Below are 19,570 nucleotides of genomic sequence, written 5' to 3' on the forward strand. Positions count from 1 at the left end.
GGGGGGGGGCAGGGCAGGGCCAGCCCGGCTCTCCACGGTGCGTGCCCGCCCGACGGCTCCGGTGTCGCCCGGTGCTGCCGCGCCCCCCTTTAAGGAGCGGCACGCGCCGGGGTCCCCCCCCGCCCCGTGCCCCCCCCCTCCCCTCCCTTGCGCCCCACCCCTCCCGCCCTCTACTCGCGCCGGTCGCGTGTCGGCGCGGCCAATGGCGCGCGCGCGCGGGGGCCGGCGCGTGCGGGGAGCCAATGGCGCGCGGGGCGCGGAGCGGGGGGGGGAGCGGAGGTTTGCGGGGGGAGCGGGGAGGTTGGGGGGGGAACGGTGGCACGCGCGGTCCCGCCCTGCCCGGGGAGGCGCGCGCCTGGCGGCCGCCCCGCGCGCGGCGGTGGGGGGAGTGCGGGGGGGGGGAGGAGGCGGGGAGCGGCCACCGCTGGGAACGCGCCCCCCGGGAGAAACATCTATAAACACCTATAAACACCTTTAAACGTCTATAAACATCTATAAACGTCCATTTTTGTTCTGGGCCCCTCGGTTCCAGCAGGACAGGGAACTGCTGCAGAGAGTCCAGCGCAGCCGCCAAGATGCTGAAGGGAGTGGAGCATCTCCCGTGTGAGGAAAGGCTGAGGGAGCTGGGGCTCTGGAGCTGGACAAGAGGACACTGAGGGGGGACTCATTCATGGGGATCAATATGGAAAGGGGGAGTGTCAGGGTGATGGAGCCAGGCTCTTCTGGGTGACAACAAGTGACAGGACAAGGGGCAATGGGTGCAAACTGGAACACAAGAGGTTCCATTTAAATTTGAGAAGAAACTTCTTTCCAGTGCGGGTGGCAGAGCCTGGCCCAGGCTGCCCAGGGAGGTTGTGGAGTCTCCTCTGCAGACATTCCAACCCGCCTGGACACCTTCCTGTGGAACCTCATCTGGGTGTTCCTGCTCCGGGGGGGATTGCACTGGATGAGCTTTCCAGGTCCTTCCAACCCCTGACATTCGGTGATTCTGTGATTCCGTTCCCGCCGCCCAAAACTCCGAGGCTCCGGTAAACGCCCGGGCTGGGGTCGCCGTCGGTCCGTCCGGCACTCGCTCCGGACGCGGCCCCGACGGTGCCCGGGCAGCCCGGACCCCGCGGGCGGCCGCGAAGCGCCGCGCAGATTTGCGGGGCTGCTGCCGCGAAGCTGCCGAGTGCGTGCCCTTGTTTTCAAACCGTGAATCCCAGGGAAAGGTGAGGAACGGCGGCGTTCGCAGCCGGGACAGCACATGTGTGTTGCACCCGGAGCTGCCGCGTTTTCCGCAGGGTCCCGATCCCCCGCGAGTTGGTTCTTTTGTTCGGCCGACAATAGCTCCCCAAAGGTGGCGGAGAGGGAAATAACTCCGTGCACGCATCTTAACTCTCCTTCCGAGCAGCCTCCCCTCCTGCCACCACCGCCCGCTTCAAGAGGAAAAGTGGAGGTTTACTCGTGAATAGGCGTGTTGAGAACAAAGTGATGGGCACAGTATGAGGTAGATATGTTTTTTCAAACGTGAATAACTCGCAAGCCAAGGAGGGAGCGAGGGAGCGCAGCAGCTCAAAGCCGTGCGGCGGTGACATAAAATGAGCAACCTTATTAGTTTATTAGGCTGGCTGAGCGCGTTGCAGGCGCCGGGGGCCCACCTTCCACAAACAACTGGATGTTTTTGAGCAAATAGCACGTCGACGATTTGCTTTCTCAAACCTTCACTATCCTTTTCTGCTTGCAATTATGTTTCAAAGGCAAAGCTGCTGGATTTTTTATTTTCCCTAAACAAGTTGTTTCTGATCAAGATGGAAACGTTTACTTGGTAATAAAGAAGAAAAGGAGCACAAGTTTATGCCTTGTTTCTGTATATTATCCATAAAGTTGGCACGCCATCTATTTGTACCCAGCAGTAACTTTTATAAGCTCCTATGATGTTACCCCCTACACAGAGAAGCTTTTATTATTAAAAATAAAAAACCCCACTTCTCTCTCCACTCTACTGTTCATCAGCTAAATACCCAACCCTCCAGCTTTTCTTCCCATCCCCAGGCACCACCTGTTCCTTCGTCCCTCACCTGGGTCCCGGTGGCACACACTTGCTTTGTGAGGACCCCCCCCGCACTCTCCTCTCCTTTTGGAGCACTGGGTGCTATGGCTGTGACCGCACGATGCAAGGATCTGGGGCCAAAGCTTGGAGATGAGCAGGAGCTTTGCCAAGCAGGAGCTGCTGACACATGTTTCCAGAAGCCTTGCAAGCATGAGAAGAGCGATGATGGTGTGAAGATCTGAACACCTTCTTCCCGGCTGGTGGGCCACGGGGCTTGCCCATTGCTCCATGACAGCAGCCCCAATCCTCCAGCACATGGACCACACACTTTCAAAGTCAGCCAGGCCAATACCCCAGCCATGGAGGGGAGCGGAGTCCCATTAGCATCCCATGCGGATGCGGGGTGATGGGCCTCTGGGTAGCCCACACTCCCAGAAGGTGCTGGGGGGCTTCTCTTAGCAGGACTGCAGTGATTTAACAGAGCACAGGGGGATCATCCTAACACCCCACGTGCCCCTCAGGCGCTCAGCTCGGCTGACAAATACTGCTTGTTTTTCAAGCGACTGGTTTGAAACTGGAGGCATTTGAGACTCGCTTGGTAGTTTGCCTTTGAAAGAACGGGCACAAAAAGCTGTTTTCACCACCACAGCTCAGAGGGGGGAAAAAAAAATCTCATTGAAACCCATTCCTCTGCGTATGCCCATGTCCGCTGTGCTGCACGCACATACACTCACAGTCAAAGTCAAAGGCAAAGGGTGGTTTATGTCAGCGCTGGGTTTAGCTCTGCTCTCCCGGAATAAGATAAATGTAAGTGATGAAGAACTCCTGGGGCTGGCTGAACTCATTTTGTATTCAACACTGCCCGGCCCTTTTCTCTTCCCTTTCTCCCTCTCTTTGTATGTTCAAGCCTACTTGAGTTTCTTTTTCTCTTTTGTAGAAGTTGGCTCTTTTGAAGCGGTGCGAGGCACGCCCTGCGCAAAGGGAACTTCACGGGAGTCGGAAACACAGGCACACCGCTCTCAAACACTTACTGTACAATAGCAGGAATGTAGGAAGCCTTGAAAATGAATCTGCTCTCTTCAAGAAAGTGTCAAAGCCTTCAGAGGAAAACAGACTGAACTTATTCCCTTATCTTTATGCAGATTTCCCCCTCCCGCTCCTGCGTTTCCCCCCAGCCTGGTTAAGGGCCGAGGCAGCAACTCGGGGTCAGGCACATATTAGTATTACAGAAAAACGGGTTACAAAAGGCAGGGGAGGGGGGGAATCAGGCTTGCAAAAAGCCTCCTCTATCATTACAGCCAGAGACATTTTCAAAGCACACAAAGCACATGGGTCAGCCCTCAGCTTAATTGTGCTCAATACTCTATTTGCTCATTCCATCCCATTTCAAGATCAGCTGTGCGCTCTGCAGGCATCACCCCCAGTTAGGAAGCGTTTTATTCCTTCTCTTCCCTTGCCCCGCTTCCTCCACATGTTCTCCTGTTTCCTCCCTTCCTTTCGAAATGCGGGGGGAGCCCTCTCTGCATCTCTCCCCAGCTTGTGATCTGGCCTTCAGGCAGTTAAACGCACGGCTGGGTAGAGACAAAGTTGTGAGTGTCGCTTACCAAGGTCGGGTGATCCTCGCTGAATCCCAAGCAGGACCTGCGTGGGCCTGCAGCCAGGGGAGGGAAGGGGGATTCCTGCCCGCCCGGTGACCGACCTGCGCCCCGGAATGGCAAAACCCATCTAGAAACTACTGCAGTGAGCTACGACACACACGTAAAGACAACACACAGCAGAGGAAGGTCCAGCAGCAAGTCTGTCTTAGTCTCCTGTGATCGGTAGCTGATGCTTTACTGTCAAATGTACTTTAAATGCACGGGAGAAGTGACAACGGCAAGGAATGCGAAAGCCCAGGTACTTGGGACATCACTACGGACTCCAGCGTTTTTGAAACCCGCCCCTTTCCACTCATCGGGACCACACTGCAGCTGAAGCAGACGTGCCCTCATTTCTGCACAGCAACCTTCCCGGGCAGGTCATTACAATTGCCCCATGTCGTTTGCTTCAACTCTTTGAGAGTCTATAAACCTAATTCCCATTTCTTGGTGGCCTTTACCCCGGTAAAGCTCTGGTGCTGGGCCTAACTCTGCAGACACGTTCTGCTGTGCACCGTTAATCCCGGCGCGAGCGCTCCCACTGCCTCCAGGAGCGATGCGGAGCGGCGCTGTAACAATACTTGCCCGCCTCCTGGGGTCATTGTAAGGCATAACGAATGCAGCTTTCTAATATATTTGGAAACGTCATCTGTAAAATTTATACCTACATACACTTTGCCCCTTTATTTAAATGTCTGTAACTGTTACTGAGAATTTAATTTATGCCCATAGTTTAAAAATAAAAAGCTTTATGTTCAAGGAAGCATCACTAATAATAACGATTCTCCTTTGGTCACTTTAGTTTAAACACTTTGTTTTTACATTCAGCTTGGCAAGGAGTTTCCTCTAAAATTGCTAAATGCCTTCAGTCCCAGCAGAATCTCTGAGGGTTGAGGCAGTTCTCAGTTGTAGGACAACAACAGGCCTCCAGAAAAAACAAACGCAAGGTGTCTGTTTGTATCAGTGCTTTATACCCTCCCAATCGTTGAGCTCCTCATCTTTGTACAGCAACGTTACTCCAGGTGTAGTTTGTCCACCCTCTGCAGCAGGAGCAGCTTCACCAGGCCTGGGCGCACCCACACGTACCACCCGCAGCTCCCTCTTTTAGTCCCTCTTGAGATGAGCGACAACAGAATGCCAAGAACACATTGCGTGTTAGAAAGTGCTGTAAAAGCAAGTGTTGTCTAGCACGCTTTCATTAGGCTGTTAATTAATATGTTTTACTGATATAAATCACTTAACCAAGAAAATGAGCACTGCCATCAACAGTTTTACAGCGTAAGCACAACACTTCATCTGGTTGAAGATGGGAGAATTAACATCTTCCCTTCAGATCTTATCTGTTCACCTCCACTTGCTCTCAGTGGCTCTTGCACAAGAGCCCAGGGAATGTAAGTGCTCCATATCTCTAGGCACATACAATTGCTGGTATTAGATACATATAATATATATATATTTAAACTGATGGCCACAGCGTTCCCTCTTTCACTGTCACTTCAGCCATTGCACAGAACATAGTTACACAGGTTTCCTCTGGGAAAAGATTCTAATCATAGGCTTGAAGTATAAACTAAAAAAATCAGCTTGCAGACTCTCTGTGGCACAGCAGGAACGTATTTCAGTGGACAAGTGGCAAAAACCCCCAAACAGTTGATATGTAAGTGTAAGGAAAGATTTGACATCTTAAATAGTCTGTGTTGCCTCTCAACAACAGTGTTACTAGAGCAGTAACCTGGGAGCATGGGGGGGATGGTGCTTCAGTCGTACTGGGCTTCGGTATGGGGTTCTCACATCCATCACCCACAAAGCTCTTGGCAATCGGGCAGCCCTGAGCCTGAAGGAGGTTTCTTAGTAGTGGAAACGCCAGCCTGGAATTGGAATCTGCGCAGATCTCCTGAGGACAGGAGGTCTCCAGAGTGCAAAGAGTGAAAATTTACAGTCACAGAAGCCAAAATAATGCAGAGAACAGGGGTCCCTCTAAGGGGACAAAAGCACATGAGTGGACCCAAGCTGGAGCTGATCAGCACCTGCATCAATCCCCCAGAGCAGAGAGTATTTCCCACCAAAGAAATACACAACACAGCACCAACATGAGCTCTCAAGAACTACCCCTGTGAGAAGCTGTGAAAACAAACCCCTCTGAAGACAGCGTCATCTGCTCTCCTACCTCACACATTAGGGTGTCTTAAGAATTCTTAATTACCTGTTAAAACAAGAGTTTGTGACCATGAAACCCCACCTCTTGCTCCAGCTTGGCTGTTGCACCCATGCCACTAGAAATCAGTTTTTGCTGCGGGCCTGCGCACATTTGTGTCTTGGTGACAGCACGAGGAGACAGCATCTTGCCAGGAAGGCAGCACAGAAGCAACTTGCAGCAAGAGCTGCTTTGCTAAACAAAAGCCTGGTGTTTCCACCGGGGTGGGCGTGTGGGCTTTGCTCTCTTACCTCTCCCAGCAAAGCAGGTTCCCCCGCAGCTTGGGGCACCTGCTCTGGTGGCACAGCTGGTTGGTGGACACCATTTCCTGGTGGGGCTCCCAGACCCCCGAGCACGTAAGAAGTTCCCCCCCAAAGTCTCACCCTGGTGAGAGCCACCAAGATGCTGAAGGGAGTGGAGCATCTCCCGGGTGAGGAAAGGCTGAGGGAGCTGGGGCTCTGGAGCTGGACAAGAGAAGCCTGAGGGGGGACTCATTCATGGGGATCAATATGGAAAGGGGGAGTGTCAGGAGGATGGAGTCAGGCTCTTCTCGGTGACAACCAGTGACAGGACAAGGGGCAGTGGGTGCAAACTGGAACACAGGAGGTTCCATTTAAATTTGAGAAGAAACTTCTTTCCAGTGAGGGTGGCAGAGCCTGGCCCAGGCTGCCCAGGGGGTTGTGGAGTCTCCTTCTGTGCAGACATTCCAACCCGCCTGGACACCTTCCTGTGTAACCTCAGCTGGGTGTTCCTGCTCCATGGGGGGATTGCACTGCATGAGCTTTCCAGGTCCCTTCCAACCCCTGACATTCGATGATTCCGTGTGATTCTGTGAAACGGCTGCAAAAGCCCCCGAGCCGTCCCCGTCCTCCCCCCCCGCGCCCCTCGGGTGGGGTGTGCGCCCCGGAGCTGCCCCTCTGCCGGCAACAGGTTGGATATTGTAGGTGTGGGCGATTAAAGTGTCGCCGGCACAATGGCGGTCTGTGTCCCATTCGCCACGCCCGGGCTCCTCTTTGCAAAGCGCACACAAGATGTGACACGGCGCTGGCCCCCGGCGGCATAGCGGCGCGGCCCGCTCCGTCTCCCGGGCGATGCGGCTCCACCGGCAGCCGCGGGACTGCGGCGGGACCACCGCGGCCGCGCAGCGCTCCCCGCCACGGCGGCTCTTCCCCTTCCACCCCCCCGGGGGGACGGCGAGCGCCTGGCGGGGCGGGGGAGGCGAAAAACGGGGGTGTCCCCCCCGCCCGGTGGCCCCGTCGAGCCGGAGCGGGATGCGGTGCCGGGGGAAGCGCAGGCGGGGCGGCAGCGCCACCGTCCGGACAGCGCCGGGCACTGCAGCGCTGCTCGGCCCCGCCGCTAAAATCATCCCCGCTCCCCCGAATCTTCTTCCCACCCCGCCCCGGTTTCCCCGCTTGCCGGAGGGTAAAGCCGGTCAAGCTCCTGTTGGGTCCCTGGAGGAGCAGCAGCCTCCCCGGTGGAAGATTCGCTCCTACACAAGGCACGAAGCTGGTGAAATGCAAACCGGGCTTAATTTCCAGCTTCCCCGAACAGCAGTATCACCTCGGCATATTCGTACGTATATGAGGCCTGTTATATCTTCTATGAATTGTTTGAAAAGGGAAAACTTATTTCCATAAATATTCCTAAATATTTATTCCATAAATGATGACACATACAAGCAGGTTTCCCTCTAAACCTTACAGCCATTTATCTGTAGTATATAGTCATTTGCTGGAGCATAAATAGAAGTTAACCTGGAGTACAGACATGAATTTCTATTTCATATGTTGAAGCCATGTCAGGAACCAGCAGGTACTCCAAGCCTTCAACAGGTTCCTGCTCACCTGTAGCCCCATTCACCTGTGCGAGGCCACGAGCAGCAGGCGAGGAGGCAGGAAAAGCCACCCGTGAGTAAACGCAATGGCTGGTGCACAGGATGGTAGGCAGAAGCTGATACGTAACAGTAAATTCAAGTCAGGCTAAGAAACTAATCGGTCTGTTTAACAGAAGTGCTGAACCAAGCAATGCCACTTTTGTATGAGAATAAACCAGATTAAGGCCAAAAGTCTTCATAAGGGAAAATGCAGCCAGGTGTTGTGACAGTCTGGCTCAGGGGCTCCTGACCCCAGCAGCACGGTAACCAGTGCTGTTTGGGGTTTTTTTTCCACCTTTTTCCCTTTTTTTGGGCCATACTTTTGCAAGTGACCACCACCCACTCAACTCAGGAAGATGATGTGTGGGTCCATGAATGGAAATACGTATGCAAAAGCAGCGTACCTGCTGGTTCCTGACATGGCTTCAACACATGAAATAGAAATTCATGTCTGTGCTCCAGGTTAACTTCTATTTACGCTCCAGCAAATGACTATATACTACAGATAAATGGCTGTAAGTTTTAGAGGGAAACCTGCTTGTATGTGTCAGTATTTATGGAATAAATATTTAGCAATATTTATGGAAATAACTTTTCCCTTTTCAAACAATTCATAGAAGATATAACAGGCCTAATATACATATGAATACGCCTACATTTGCCAGATGCTACAGCAAGCCTTTAAAACCAAAGATCACGGTGATATTTATCAAAGACAATAAATCCATCTTTCACAAGTCAGATTTCCAGCTGTATCAGCTCTACTTCTACCCACCTTTCATTGCGACGTCGGAAAAACAAAGATCCCTGCTCGCCACACCAGCTACACCTTCTGTATTGTCTGAATAGTCCAACAGCATTTTTAACTCATACAAAGCGTTTGAGGGAATTCTGTGTCGTTGGGGGGAGGAAGAGAGAGGAGAAGGAAACACCATCTGCAGTCTCCTAAGTCTGCGGAGATATCGAAGTGATCTGAGCAACAGCAGACAGCGCTCAGAAAGGTCTGTGAAAGTCAGAGCAAGACAAACCGTTCCGGTGCGGGCTGAGCACTATTTGGTAAAGCGACGCGCTTTGCTGTTACACCGCGTCCGTTTCTGGCTGTGTTCGCTGTCACACCTCACAGACCATTCCTTTAAAGAGAGAAAAACAGGTGTCAGATTGTAGGAGTAGCAAGCAACCACATTATTAGCTTTGTTTACAGTGTTTGCTTTCTTCCTCCCATTCCCCCCGTGTGTAAGCAAAAGAATTGATTAGTAACAACACGGGTCAGCTGTGATTACTCTTACTGTGGCCCGCAGTGAATATTCATACATGGGGAATATTCAAAACCAAACAAGACCTCCCCCCTGCGTGCTTGAAGCAGCATGTCCCTGGCTGCTGGGGGAGAAAGACAAGCTCCCCAGCAGCCGCAGGGCTATGATGCGCTCACAGAGCTGCCCACTGCCCCCTTTTGATTTTCCTGGCACTTGACAGGGACACGAGGCAAATGTACCGCAAACACAGACCGTGACAAGCATGGTTTTGTTTTTCCAACTGTGCTTTTCCATTTCTAGCACTCATATAACACTTACTGCCAAGCGCTCCCCACGGCATCCTCTGGCTGCGCTGATTGGGAAAGGAGGGTCCCTCTGCAGTCCAGGAAGGGGACTTTCTTTGAGGGATAACGAAAGTTTGGTTCAAGTAGGGTAAGTTCCTGTATGTAGGAGGAGAATTTGGTATTTCCATTCATGAAGATGGTTCCTGCAGATGTTTGCATCCTGCACACAGTCTACCAGGAAAGCCTGGGTAAGCAGAAGGGGCTGCTGAGAAGGCAAGGGCTGCTTTCCACTTCTCTGGCTTGCTCCATTTTCCCAGTGACGTCCCATCTGGACAGCGCTTTCCAAGAGGCCACCATTACTTTACAGATAAGGAACAGCTCCTGGTCACGCAAGCATCTCCGTGGCTACGAGAAGCCCCACTAGACACTAGCGCATAAAGGCTTGTAGGGCCGGGGTTTGCCATAGCTCTGCCTCAGGGAAAACAAGCAGAGCTTGTCTCTTGGCCGATTTTTACAAAACAAGAAAAGCAGTCAAATGATAAAAGTTCCAGCATCCTGTTGCTGGGTCTCCAGTGCCTGCTGGGGTACGTGCCTGTTGGCATTGGTGCATAGGTACCTTTACATTTTAACCTCAATCACTTTAAATAATCTAGCTTCCTTTAGATTTTTAAGCTATCTGGATTCAGATGTTATCTTTTTTAATGTAGCATGAATTGAGGACTCTTTCCAAAAGCATTACTGAAACTGTAAAACAAAATCCCCCGAACGCCTGCCGAATTTAACAGAAAATTGCAAGAGGTCAAAGACGTTATTCAGTGAATGAAATACGCTGATTGTAAGAAGCCAGCAGACAGGCTTTGGATTAGGTAAGTTAAATCATCACAAGTGACGTTGTTGCATTACATCCTGCGAGACTTACTAAAGATTAGGCCATTAAGTTTAACGTGTTAATGAAACTTAAGGATTGAGGCGGCCGTAATGAAATACGGGCTAAATCCTCTCCCGCTAAAACTTCTGTCAAATCTAAAGGCGGCGTACGTCTGGTATCACAGCAAACTAACTTCTGCGCAGGGAAGGAGGGCAGAATGTGATTCTCTGAAAAGAATGGCCACGTTCCACGAAAATTCATAATCGCACTAAAAAGGACAGAGATAGGATGCAGCATTTCACAGTATCACAGTATGTTTGGGATTGGAAGGGACCTCAGAAGCTCATCCAGTGCAATCCCCCCATGGAGCAGGAACACCCAGCTGAGGTTACACAGGAAGGTGTCCAGGCGGGTTGGAATGTCTGCAGAGAAGGAGACTCCACAACCCCCTGGGCAGCCTGGGCCAGGCTCTGCCACCCTCACCGAGAAGAAGTTTCTTCTCAAATTTAAGTGGAACCTCTTGTGTTCCAGCTTCATCCCATTACCCCTTGTCCTATCATTGTTTGCCACCAAAAAGAGCCTGGCTCCGTCCTCGTGGCACTCACCCTTTATATATTTATAAGCATTAATAAGGTCACCCCTCAGTCTCCTCTTCTCCAAACTAAAGAGCCCCAGCTCCCTCAGCCTTTCCTCACACGGGAGATGCTCCACTGCCTTCAGCATCTTTGTTGCCCTACGCTGGACTCTCTCCAGCAGTTCCCTGTCCTGCTGGAACTGAGGGGCCACAACTGGACACAATATTCCAGATGTGGTCTCACCAGGGCAGAGCAGAGGGGCAGGAGAACCTCTCTCGATCTACTGACCACCCCCTTGTAATACACCCCAGGTACCATTGGTCTTCCTGGCCACAAGGGCACAGTGCTGGCTCATGGTCATTTCTACAAATCGTGCCCATGAATTCCAAAACGCTGCCCATATATGTTTCCTGAAATCTGAGCCTGACACTGATAAACATGGTAAATCTCGGTGATTTCCATGGATGCTCCAGACTGAGCTGACCCCTGGCAGCCTCATCCCATCCCCACGGGCTAAACCCCCCCGGGGACCGTGTGGCAAACCCACTCCCGAGTGGCAAAAATCCCACCGGAGGAAACGCGGGTTTAGAAAACAATTTTATTAGACAAATTATTTAGACAAATTATACACAGAAAGCTCTGCCACTTGTAACTGAGGCCTCCAAAAAGTGTTTTGTGTATCTGTAGAATAGGCAACACATCAAAATAGGCCTATTTTAAATATCATACATGGTTAACAGGTTGGTTTTGTTTTTAAGAGCTAAAATCACTGCGACATCTGGTATGTCCCTATGTAGCTTGTTGGAAAGGATTCTTTTTGTTCTTTATTTTGCTCAGAAGTGTGGATGAGTTGATGAATGCTACAAGGGGGAAGCAAGTTGTGCATGCTTTTAGACACTTGCTACCCTGCAAACAAAATGGCCTTTTGCACGATAAGAATTGGTTCTGCCTTACACAGTAGACAATATTCGAAGATTTAGTACAAAAAACAGTGACAGTACAAGATGCTCCCCCAGAACAGAATTAGCATCAAAATAGAATAGATCTGAAGAATATACCTTTTAATTTATCCTAAAGCAAATCACGTAGGCTGATTCCTATTAATCCTAGCCAAAGGATGAGTTAGGTTAAAATAAGCGTATGGTTGCATTAAAACCAAACCAAAAGAACTCACAGCATAAACTGCTTGCTCTCTACTTAACCGCATTTTTAGTTGTAAGGATTACAAATTGAAAGCTCTTCCTACATTTCTAACAGTGTTACTTGAAGAAGCTGGTGCCAACGCGGGCACTGGTTTTGCTCTCACTGCTGTTCCTTCTCTTGCTCTATAGAGTTGGCACTAATGTAAAAAATACATTGCTCCTCTAAATCTAACTTAATGTATAAAGGGTTAAAATAAGCGCCTGTTCACGTTTTTTTTTTTCCCTTAGAACAATACGTGATTATAATTAAGGCCACATCTGTATTTCTTGAGGGCTTTATTCTTTTTCCTCCGCTAACACCGTTATTGTATCGATCAACTGCATTGATTTGGAAAATAATTTATTAACCTTTGATCTATGTTTAAACTCCTCTAAAGCTATATTAGAACGTGGTGTACCTAAGAGAGAGTTCCATTTGTCTAATTCATTACGATTATCAAGGTTAGCCTTATATTCTAGAATGCTCAATAGCCAATGCAAAACCTAACCAAAGGAGTTGCATCCAGGTACGAAGGTTAAATTGCCCCAGATGCCCTCATAAAAAAGTATAAAATATGCTCTGTTGGCAAACGATGCAAGTCGGAATAACATTAAAGCCACCTGTCTTTTCTAAACGAAAAGACCCCCTGCACTGTACATCTTTCCTGTATACAACACATTTGTACTAAAGCTTTATTAAATGAATTGCAATAGCAACAGCTGCCATTTTATAGCTATATATACATGTATATATATATACACATACCTGTGTGTATATATGTATATATATATGTATGAGATACTAATTTATTTAACACAACAGAGGCTTCTGCCATATGATACAGTTTACTGTACATAAGAAAACCTTTTAACACTGTACAATCACATAAAGGTCATATGCACTGTTGCAGTGCAAAAGTAGATTTAACTGTAGTCTTTACTGGCATAGTAATGGCTTTTTTTAATTCTACAAAATTGCATTCTCATATTACGGGGTCTTTTACCTTCATTTGTTTTGATTTTTTTTTTCTTTTTTTAAAGTCTTTTTGCCTTTTTTTTTGAATTATTTTTCATTTGTTTTAAACTGCAGGGTTTGCCTTTGGTCCACAGTTAAAAGGACACACAGCAGTGGAGCGCTGACTGGAGGCAGCAGAATAAAAGAAAAGGATATAAGTTATTGCAATTATAGTAAAAAAGGCGGTGGGGGAGGAGGAGCGAATGCCCTTTCGTAAAGTAATCCTCAGGGTTTTCCTATGCGTGAATCGCTGCACATTTCCTATACTTAAAGTATATGAAAAGCCTGAAGTAACCAAAACCTAACGTGGTGATAAATCAAAGTGATTCAAGTAGTAAAGAGAATAAGGAGAGAAAGAGGAGACCAGACCGAGGAAGAGAAGAGGAGGAAGAGTTGTTACTAACAATCTCGATTCTTAAATAAAATTTAAAAAGGAAAATAAAATGAACAGAAAATAACCCCCAAACAAATTAAAAAAAAAAAAAAACAACCCTCGAAAACAAAAGAATAAGGAAACGCAAAAAGGTTACATCCATTGTTAGTCCCACAACATCACAGCTGCTCCTTGCAAAGGGAGTCCTGGAAAAGGAACGGCGAAGGACGTTGGTCTGATGCTCAGATGGAGGTGCCTCGGTCGGGGTCGCTACCGATATTCAGCCCCAGGGTCGGCGTCGGCTGGTAAGGGATGGATGACATGGTTTTGATGGGGCTTCTAAAAAAGCCGCCGTTGGGTGCCCGGTGCCTGAAAGGGCCAGTCCGGTGCTCGGGGACGCTGCCGAAGGAGAAACCCGAGGCGGCTTTAGCGGACAGCGTGCGGCTCAGAGTCTGGATCTGCTCGGGTATGAAGGTGGTTGTGGTGATGTGAGTGTTCCTGAAGTCACTGATTTGCTCCAGCGCCTGACGCGTGGGCAAAGTGTCAATGTCCAGCGGGGTCAGGTCGATGGACGAGGTGGAGAACTGTTTATGGGGGCTCTCGTCGTCTGTGCAGAGGCTGTTGACGCGCCTGTGGAGATGCTCCAGGTCGATCTCCTTGTCGTCCTGGGGAAGGAGAAAAACAAGAGGCACCACTCACCATCGCCGTTTGGGCTGGGTGGAAGCTTCACGGTGCGAGGAGGCCGGTGCACAACGCACGGTTAACCACTGTTGGCTGACGACATCTCTGAACATCACCGACAAACATCCCCACCGCCCGGGGCTGGGTGGGCTCAGCCAACCCTCACACCACAGCCACCTCCAAACCCCGGATCTGTACAATAACAATTCCGAGCGCTGCCCGTAGGTTTCCATCAGGAAAAGCCAGGCTCAGAGCTAGGCGGGCTGGACTAGCGACAGCTGAGTAACAGCAAAGCATCGTCTCAACGGCCTGGGATGATGCCAGTTCTTCAACTCTGCAACGAGGATTAAGTTTGAAGGTCAACATGGGAGGCTCTGAGCAATCAGGTTGCCCGTCTCGGTCATCCTCTCAGGGCTTAAGGGAGGGCTAAGAACATCTCAAGTTACTTTTTGCCTCTATAACATAAGTTGCAGCATAGAAAAGCTGAACTTACAGGCAAAAATCCGAGCGCTGGTGACTCTCTGACATCACACAGACAGAAGTCCGCCAGGCGATTTTACGCTACAATGCCAAAAGACGAATTCATTCTCACCTACAAAGCAGCAATTCCATAGATTCTGATGGAATTACACTCTTGTGGCTGAGAAGAGGAGGAGGCCTGGGGTATTTATCATAATATATCGTCCCTCCTCTTACCTCTGTCCCTTTTCCTTCTTACATCTCTCCTCCTAGAGAACTCAGTTAAACAGGCTTGTTTGTTACAATTGAACTGCAAAGCTTAATTCAAAGCAGCATTGAGTACACACGTCCAGGGGTATTCCCTCAGTCTGGGGAGCACGGCTCATTCAGAACAAAAATCGATTTCAACTAACCTTAAAATTTACCTTAATCTCTGTGAAATCTACTGGCTCTTCCAGGCCACTAGAAATATCTCTCACTCTAGGACCTCACAGAGGATAATTAGGCAGCCGATAGATGACAACTTCCAGCCTCAATCACTGCAACTCAATGACTGGCTTGATCCAGAGCTCCCTGAATCAATGGCAAAACTCCTAGTAAACCAAACGGCCTCGAGACCCCTCCTGTGTGTTTAGGAATGAGGTCAAGCAGTCCGAAAAAGTCCACACCTGGACCAAACTGCAGGAGTTCACCCACTTAGCAAAATGGGTCACCAAAATATCCGCACTGGTGCCGCGTGGGACACAGAGCAAAAGAGTTTCACCCTCTTTTAGGACAGGGAGACAAACCGGGGGAAAAGGGGCAGGCAATGGGGCGGCGGGGACCTCCCGGGGACTGACCACAGGGGCTTTGGTTTGAGCTCATGGCGGGAGGGGGAAAAGCGCAGCGCAGCTCGGACCTGGCTTCTGGTCTATAGTTTCTTTACGCGTGGACACAGACACGGATGCACGTAACAACCACAGGGCGACACCAAAGCCAAACGCATTCACCGGGCGCGCTCTCCTAAAAACTGGGGAGGGTGCGGGAGACCTGGGGCCACATCAGGAGGTAAAGAAGTGCACAGAGGCTCTGTTAGCACCCGCGAGCCATGACTATGTCTCTGAGGGACAGTTCTACATATTCTCCTTCCTTTGTTGAGCTTTGGGTTTTGTTTGTTTTACCGTTTTGTTTGGATTTGTGTTTAAAAACACGCAAACGCTTTGTAGCTTCAAACGTTTGGAATTCAAACCATTGGAATTTCATGGCTTTTGAGCCTCTATAAGTTGCTCGAAATATTCCTCTTTCTTCACTTACAGAGATGCATTTGGGGCCAGGGTCAGCCCAGTGGAGATATATAAGTGGTGATATTGTCCCATGCTTAGCCCACAACCCGATCTCCACCCAATCCATACACCAAAACAAGACCCACTCACGGGAAGATCGTGCATCTCTCCATAACATGAGCTTTCCTCTTCTCTCTTGTGTGAGACCAGTAGTGAAACATTCAGCAGTTTTCACACTTAAATTATCATCAGGCTTCAGAGTCAACATCCCATTGAGATTACTGGGGCGGTTCGTACTTCTCTCAGAGAAGTTTAAGGCTGTTTGCAGCCTCGGGCAGACAGCATTGAACGGGTCACTTCTGGCACGTTACCGAAATGTTATCTTCGTAACCACAAGACAATTATTTTTTCAGCATAAATGCCACAAACTGGCCCAATCTGACCCCCGCCTCTGGACTAGTGGCCTGGAAGAGCCAATGGGTTTCATGGAAGCTAAAATGAATTTTAAGAGAGTTAGTTCAGATGGATTTCTTTGCTGAATGGCCCCCACGTCCAGCAGAGCGGGGACATTCAGCACACACGCCCACGTCAAACTCGCTTTTGAGCCAAGCTTTTCAAATCAGTTTTAAAGGCTAAGCTAATGATCATGGAACAAAGATCAAGGAGGCCAAATTATACCATTTGTGGAAAGGATACACTCAAATTTCTCTGCATTTGAAAACTGAAGTACAAAATTTATTTAGAGCGATATAAAATATCCGTGTTGTTGTTTTGTTTTTCCTTTGTTATTTATCTTTATGTTTAACAGAAGATATATATGAAGCATGAAGTTCTGAAAGTTTCGGTAAACAATCGAGTAAATTTTAGGTTTTCAAAATAAGGTACCAATTGAATCGCTACTGTTTCGGTTCCTCAGAAACTCAATTTAAAGACTAGATTATTTTTTTTTCCATAATGGTCTGGTCCAGATCTTGAGCAAAAAGAAAAAGCTTGGGAATGAAAACAGGCAAGAAAAGATGAAACGTATTCTAACATCAGTGCCAATGCTGTTTAATTAGGTAGTGTAATTAATCCTGCCTGATTACACAGCATTAGATTAGCAGGAATAAACACAATGGAGAAACTGCAGAGAAGGTGAACCCGCTGCACACAGATTAACAGCAACACCCCACAAGTTACACAGATGTGTCCAACTACACACATAGAAAAGGTATAATTGATAGTGCTACATTCAAGTTCATCTTTAGGTCCAGCTTTGGGCATTGCTGCCAAGTACATTTTAATGACTTCTGTTTTCCTAATGTTCTTCTGGTATTTTCCGTCCTGAATCTGAAAACTCTACTGGACTCTTGGTTCCCTGGACTTCAGATTAAGCACTGAGAGCTGAAGTTCATGGAAGTCTCGAGAGGTTAACGGTTCTGAAAATGGGGACAAACTTCTGCAAGAAGCTTCGTGCTAATTAAAGGGCCAAACTTCGCAAATCTATTTTGAAAGATTCAGCCACTGAGCTTCGGGGAAACATTTTTCAAGAAGAAGCCGAGAAACTTTGAATTTACTGGTGAGAATTAGCTCTCCCCAATGGGAATAATGAACTAAATATTGATGTATTAATCATGTACTATTCTACAAGTAACAGTTGTGTTTTACTCAGAATAGTTGCATATTTATACATCATCAATATATATTTTTTTTCATTCAAGCTTTTTTTAGAAGGAATAGCTAAAGAGATCTCGAGGAACAACATTTACCTGCAAAAAATCAGGAAATCTAAGGAAACGTCTCTGAATTTGCTTCCCCACCCTCTCTAATGCTCTAAATTCAAGGCAGCAACTTTTAGGGTGCATGAAAATTCCCCAGGAGAAACGGAGGGTCTAATACCTCTTTTGACGGAACCCGGGAGCCTTTCCTTTTATTCCACCACGTTTCCAACATTGCAATGAAACAGGACAGGACAATCCCAGCGGCGAGGATGCAGAAAACGCCTGCAAAGCTTTTTATGTCCAGGGCGCCTCCTTTCTGTTTGGTGTCCACGGACGAGTAGAGATCGCACTGACCGTTCTTGGGCCACCACTTGTGCTTCAGGATGTCCATGTCGCCGTTCTGCTGCAGCTCCAGAATCCTGGGGGAGAACATAGAGTCAGGGGTTACGGAGGTGGCACCCAAGGGCGTGAGGATGGAACCCGACTGCTTCCAGCCTTCCCATATGTCCCAGAAATCCACAAAACCCTGATTTAGCCAGAAATCTCGAATATGGGTTGTCTGTAAGGCTGAGCATATGGATATCTACACTCCACTTTGTCTAGAAGGCGGCACACACAAGTCTCTTTCTGTCTTTTAAGACCCTTAATGAAAATGCTTTACTTAATAGACCATATTTCCTTAAGTGGCTTTCACTATGGACTATGTCAATTGACTTTTGCAGCACATTAGATATTTGACAACACGTATTTTGCACTTTAATCACTGGAAAATGGAACCAGGCTCTTCTCTGTGACAACCGCTAATAAGACAAGGGGCAATGGGTATAAACCGGAACACAGGAGGTTCCATTTAAATTTGAGAAGAAACTTCTCCGAAAAGAAACATTTCAATTTAAACAACAAAAAAGGTAAATACACTTCAGTTGTAGCGCAGGTTACCTTATTGTAAGCTCACCTTTGCTAGGTTACCTGCCTGCTCCTTTGGAGAGAGAGCAGAACCCAATTAGTCGCAGCCAGTGGCGACCTAAACTGATCTTGCTCAATTGGGACCTGCTGGCAAATGGTTTCCATGGGTGGTTCTTTGCTGCGGAATTAAATAGTCCTTGCACCCACGTACCCAGCACACTGCCCAAGATGGACTATTTTGCCAGACTTCCTGCGGGATGAGTAGTTTGAGAAATGAGAGTTTTGTTTGGAAGCAGATTTTCATATTTGGTTCCTTGGTTCATCTCAATAAATTCCCGAGGAGAGTGTTTTTTCACAAGCAGCCAGAAGTGACTCAGAGTCGCAGCTGGGCGCATCTGGCTACCCAAATAAAACAATGCAATGATTACACTTAAAAAGAGTAAAACGGGGGGAATGTTTGCTTTCATGTAATAAATTTGTTTTTCATTTTAGCGTTGGAAGGAAAACAATTACTCGTGTAATCATTTGACACAGCATGCAAGAAAATCCAAGTGCACACAAATCAGCAGAGCTCTGGGATGTCGCTACCAGAGACTACGCTGCATTGAAATGGGAAGAGTTGCCTGCGCTATATTTTGAATTGCCTGAAAGCCAATGCCAGCTTGGGGAAGCCCCATCCCAAAGCTTCCTGAGCGTCAGCATAAATAAAACACTTTCGTATAAGTTCTTGTAGTGTAATAGATTAATTTTCAATGCCCAATCTCAAACTTTTGGCAAGTATGTTTGTATATTTAGGAACTGCCGTGCTATCTTCATGAGGCAGTAACAGAACGACATAGTGGGGCTTATTTCTTCCAGCAGCAGCTCTAATCCCCATGCAGGGCTATTCTGTTTCTTTTATTCAGCCAGTAATAGAATGAACCATCCAAATGATTGCCCTATTCTCATTAATTAAATGATTCTTCACTTGTCGGTATAATTCCTGATTACACAAGACATCTTTTCAACAATAGGCATTTGCATAAAGACAATGAACTTCAGCTTGTTCCTTAACAGAGATTTATTCCTAATTGTACTCCTGCTAATTATTGGCAATTTTCTTTATGGGTGTAACATCTAAGTTCCATTATTTAAAGGAAAACATAAAAAAGAAGCAGAAACCAGGGATAGTAATTGTATCATTACATGGAAAAGCTTGAGAAAGGGAAGGCTTATAATTAAGCCTTGTGAAACTGCAGCTGAAAACAGATGTTGAGAGATAAAATATATATCAAAAG

The 19,570-nt window shown here is 48.1% G+C and overlaps 1 protein-coding gene across 2 annotated transcripts in view; it reads right to left on the bottom strand.

The window, feature by feature from the left end:
* Positions 1-13,527: 13,527 nt before the first annotated feature.
* Positions 13,528-19,570, bottom strand: part of GRID2 (glutamate ionotropic receptor delta type subunit 2) — a gene marked incomplete at both ends in the record, with an annotated part of 552,228 nt that continues 546,185 nt past the window's right edge. For both annotated transcript variants that reach the window (XM_082050631.1, XM_082050630.1), the window contains 2 exons: positions 13,528-13,950; positions 17,566-17,806. In XM_082050631.1, coding sequence (XP_081906757.1) covers positions 13,528-13,950; positions 17,566-17,806 — 664 coding nt within the window. The remainder of the gene's footprint in view (positions 13,951-17,565; positions 17,807-19,570) is intronic.

Source organism: Streptopelia decaocto, assembly GCF_964273445.1.
Source record: "Streptopelia decaocto genome assembly, chromosome: 4".
NCBI lineage: Eukaryota > Metazoa > Chordata > Aves > Columbiformes > Columbidae > Streptopelia > Streptopelia decaocto.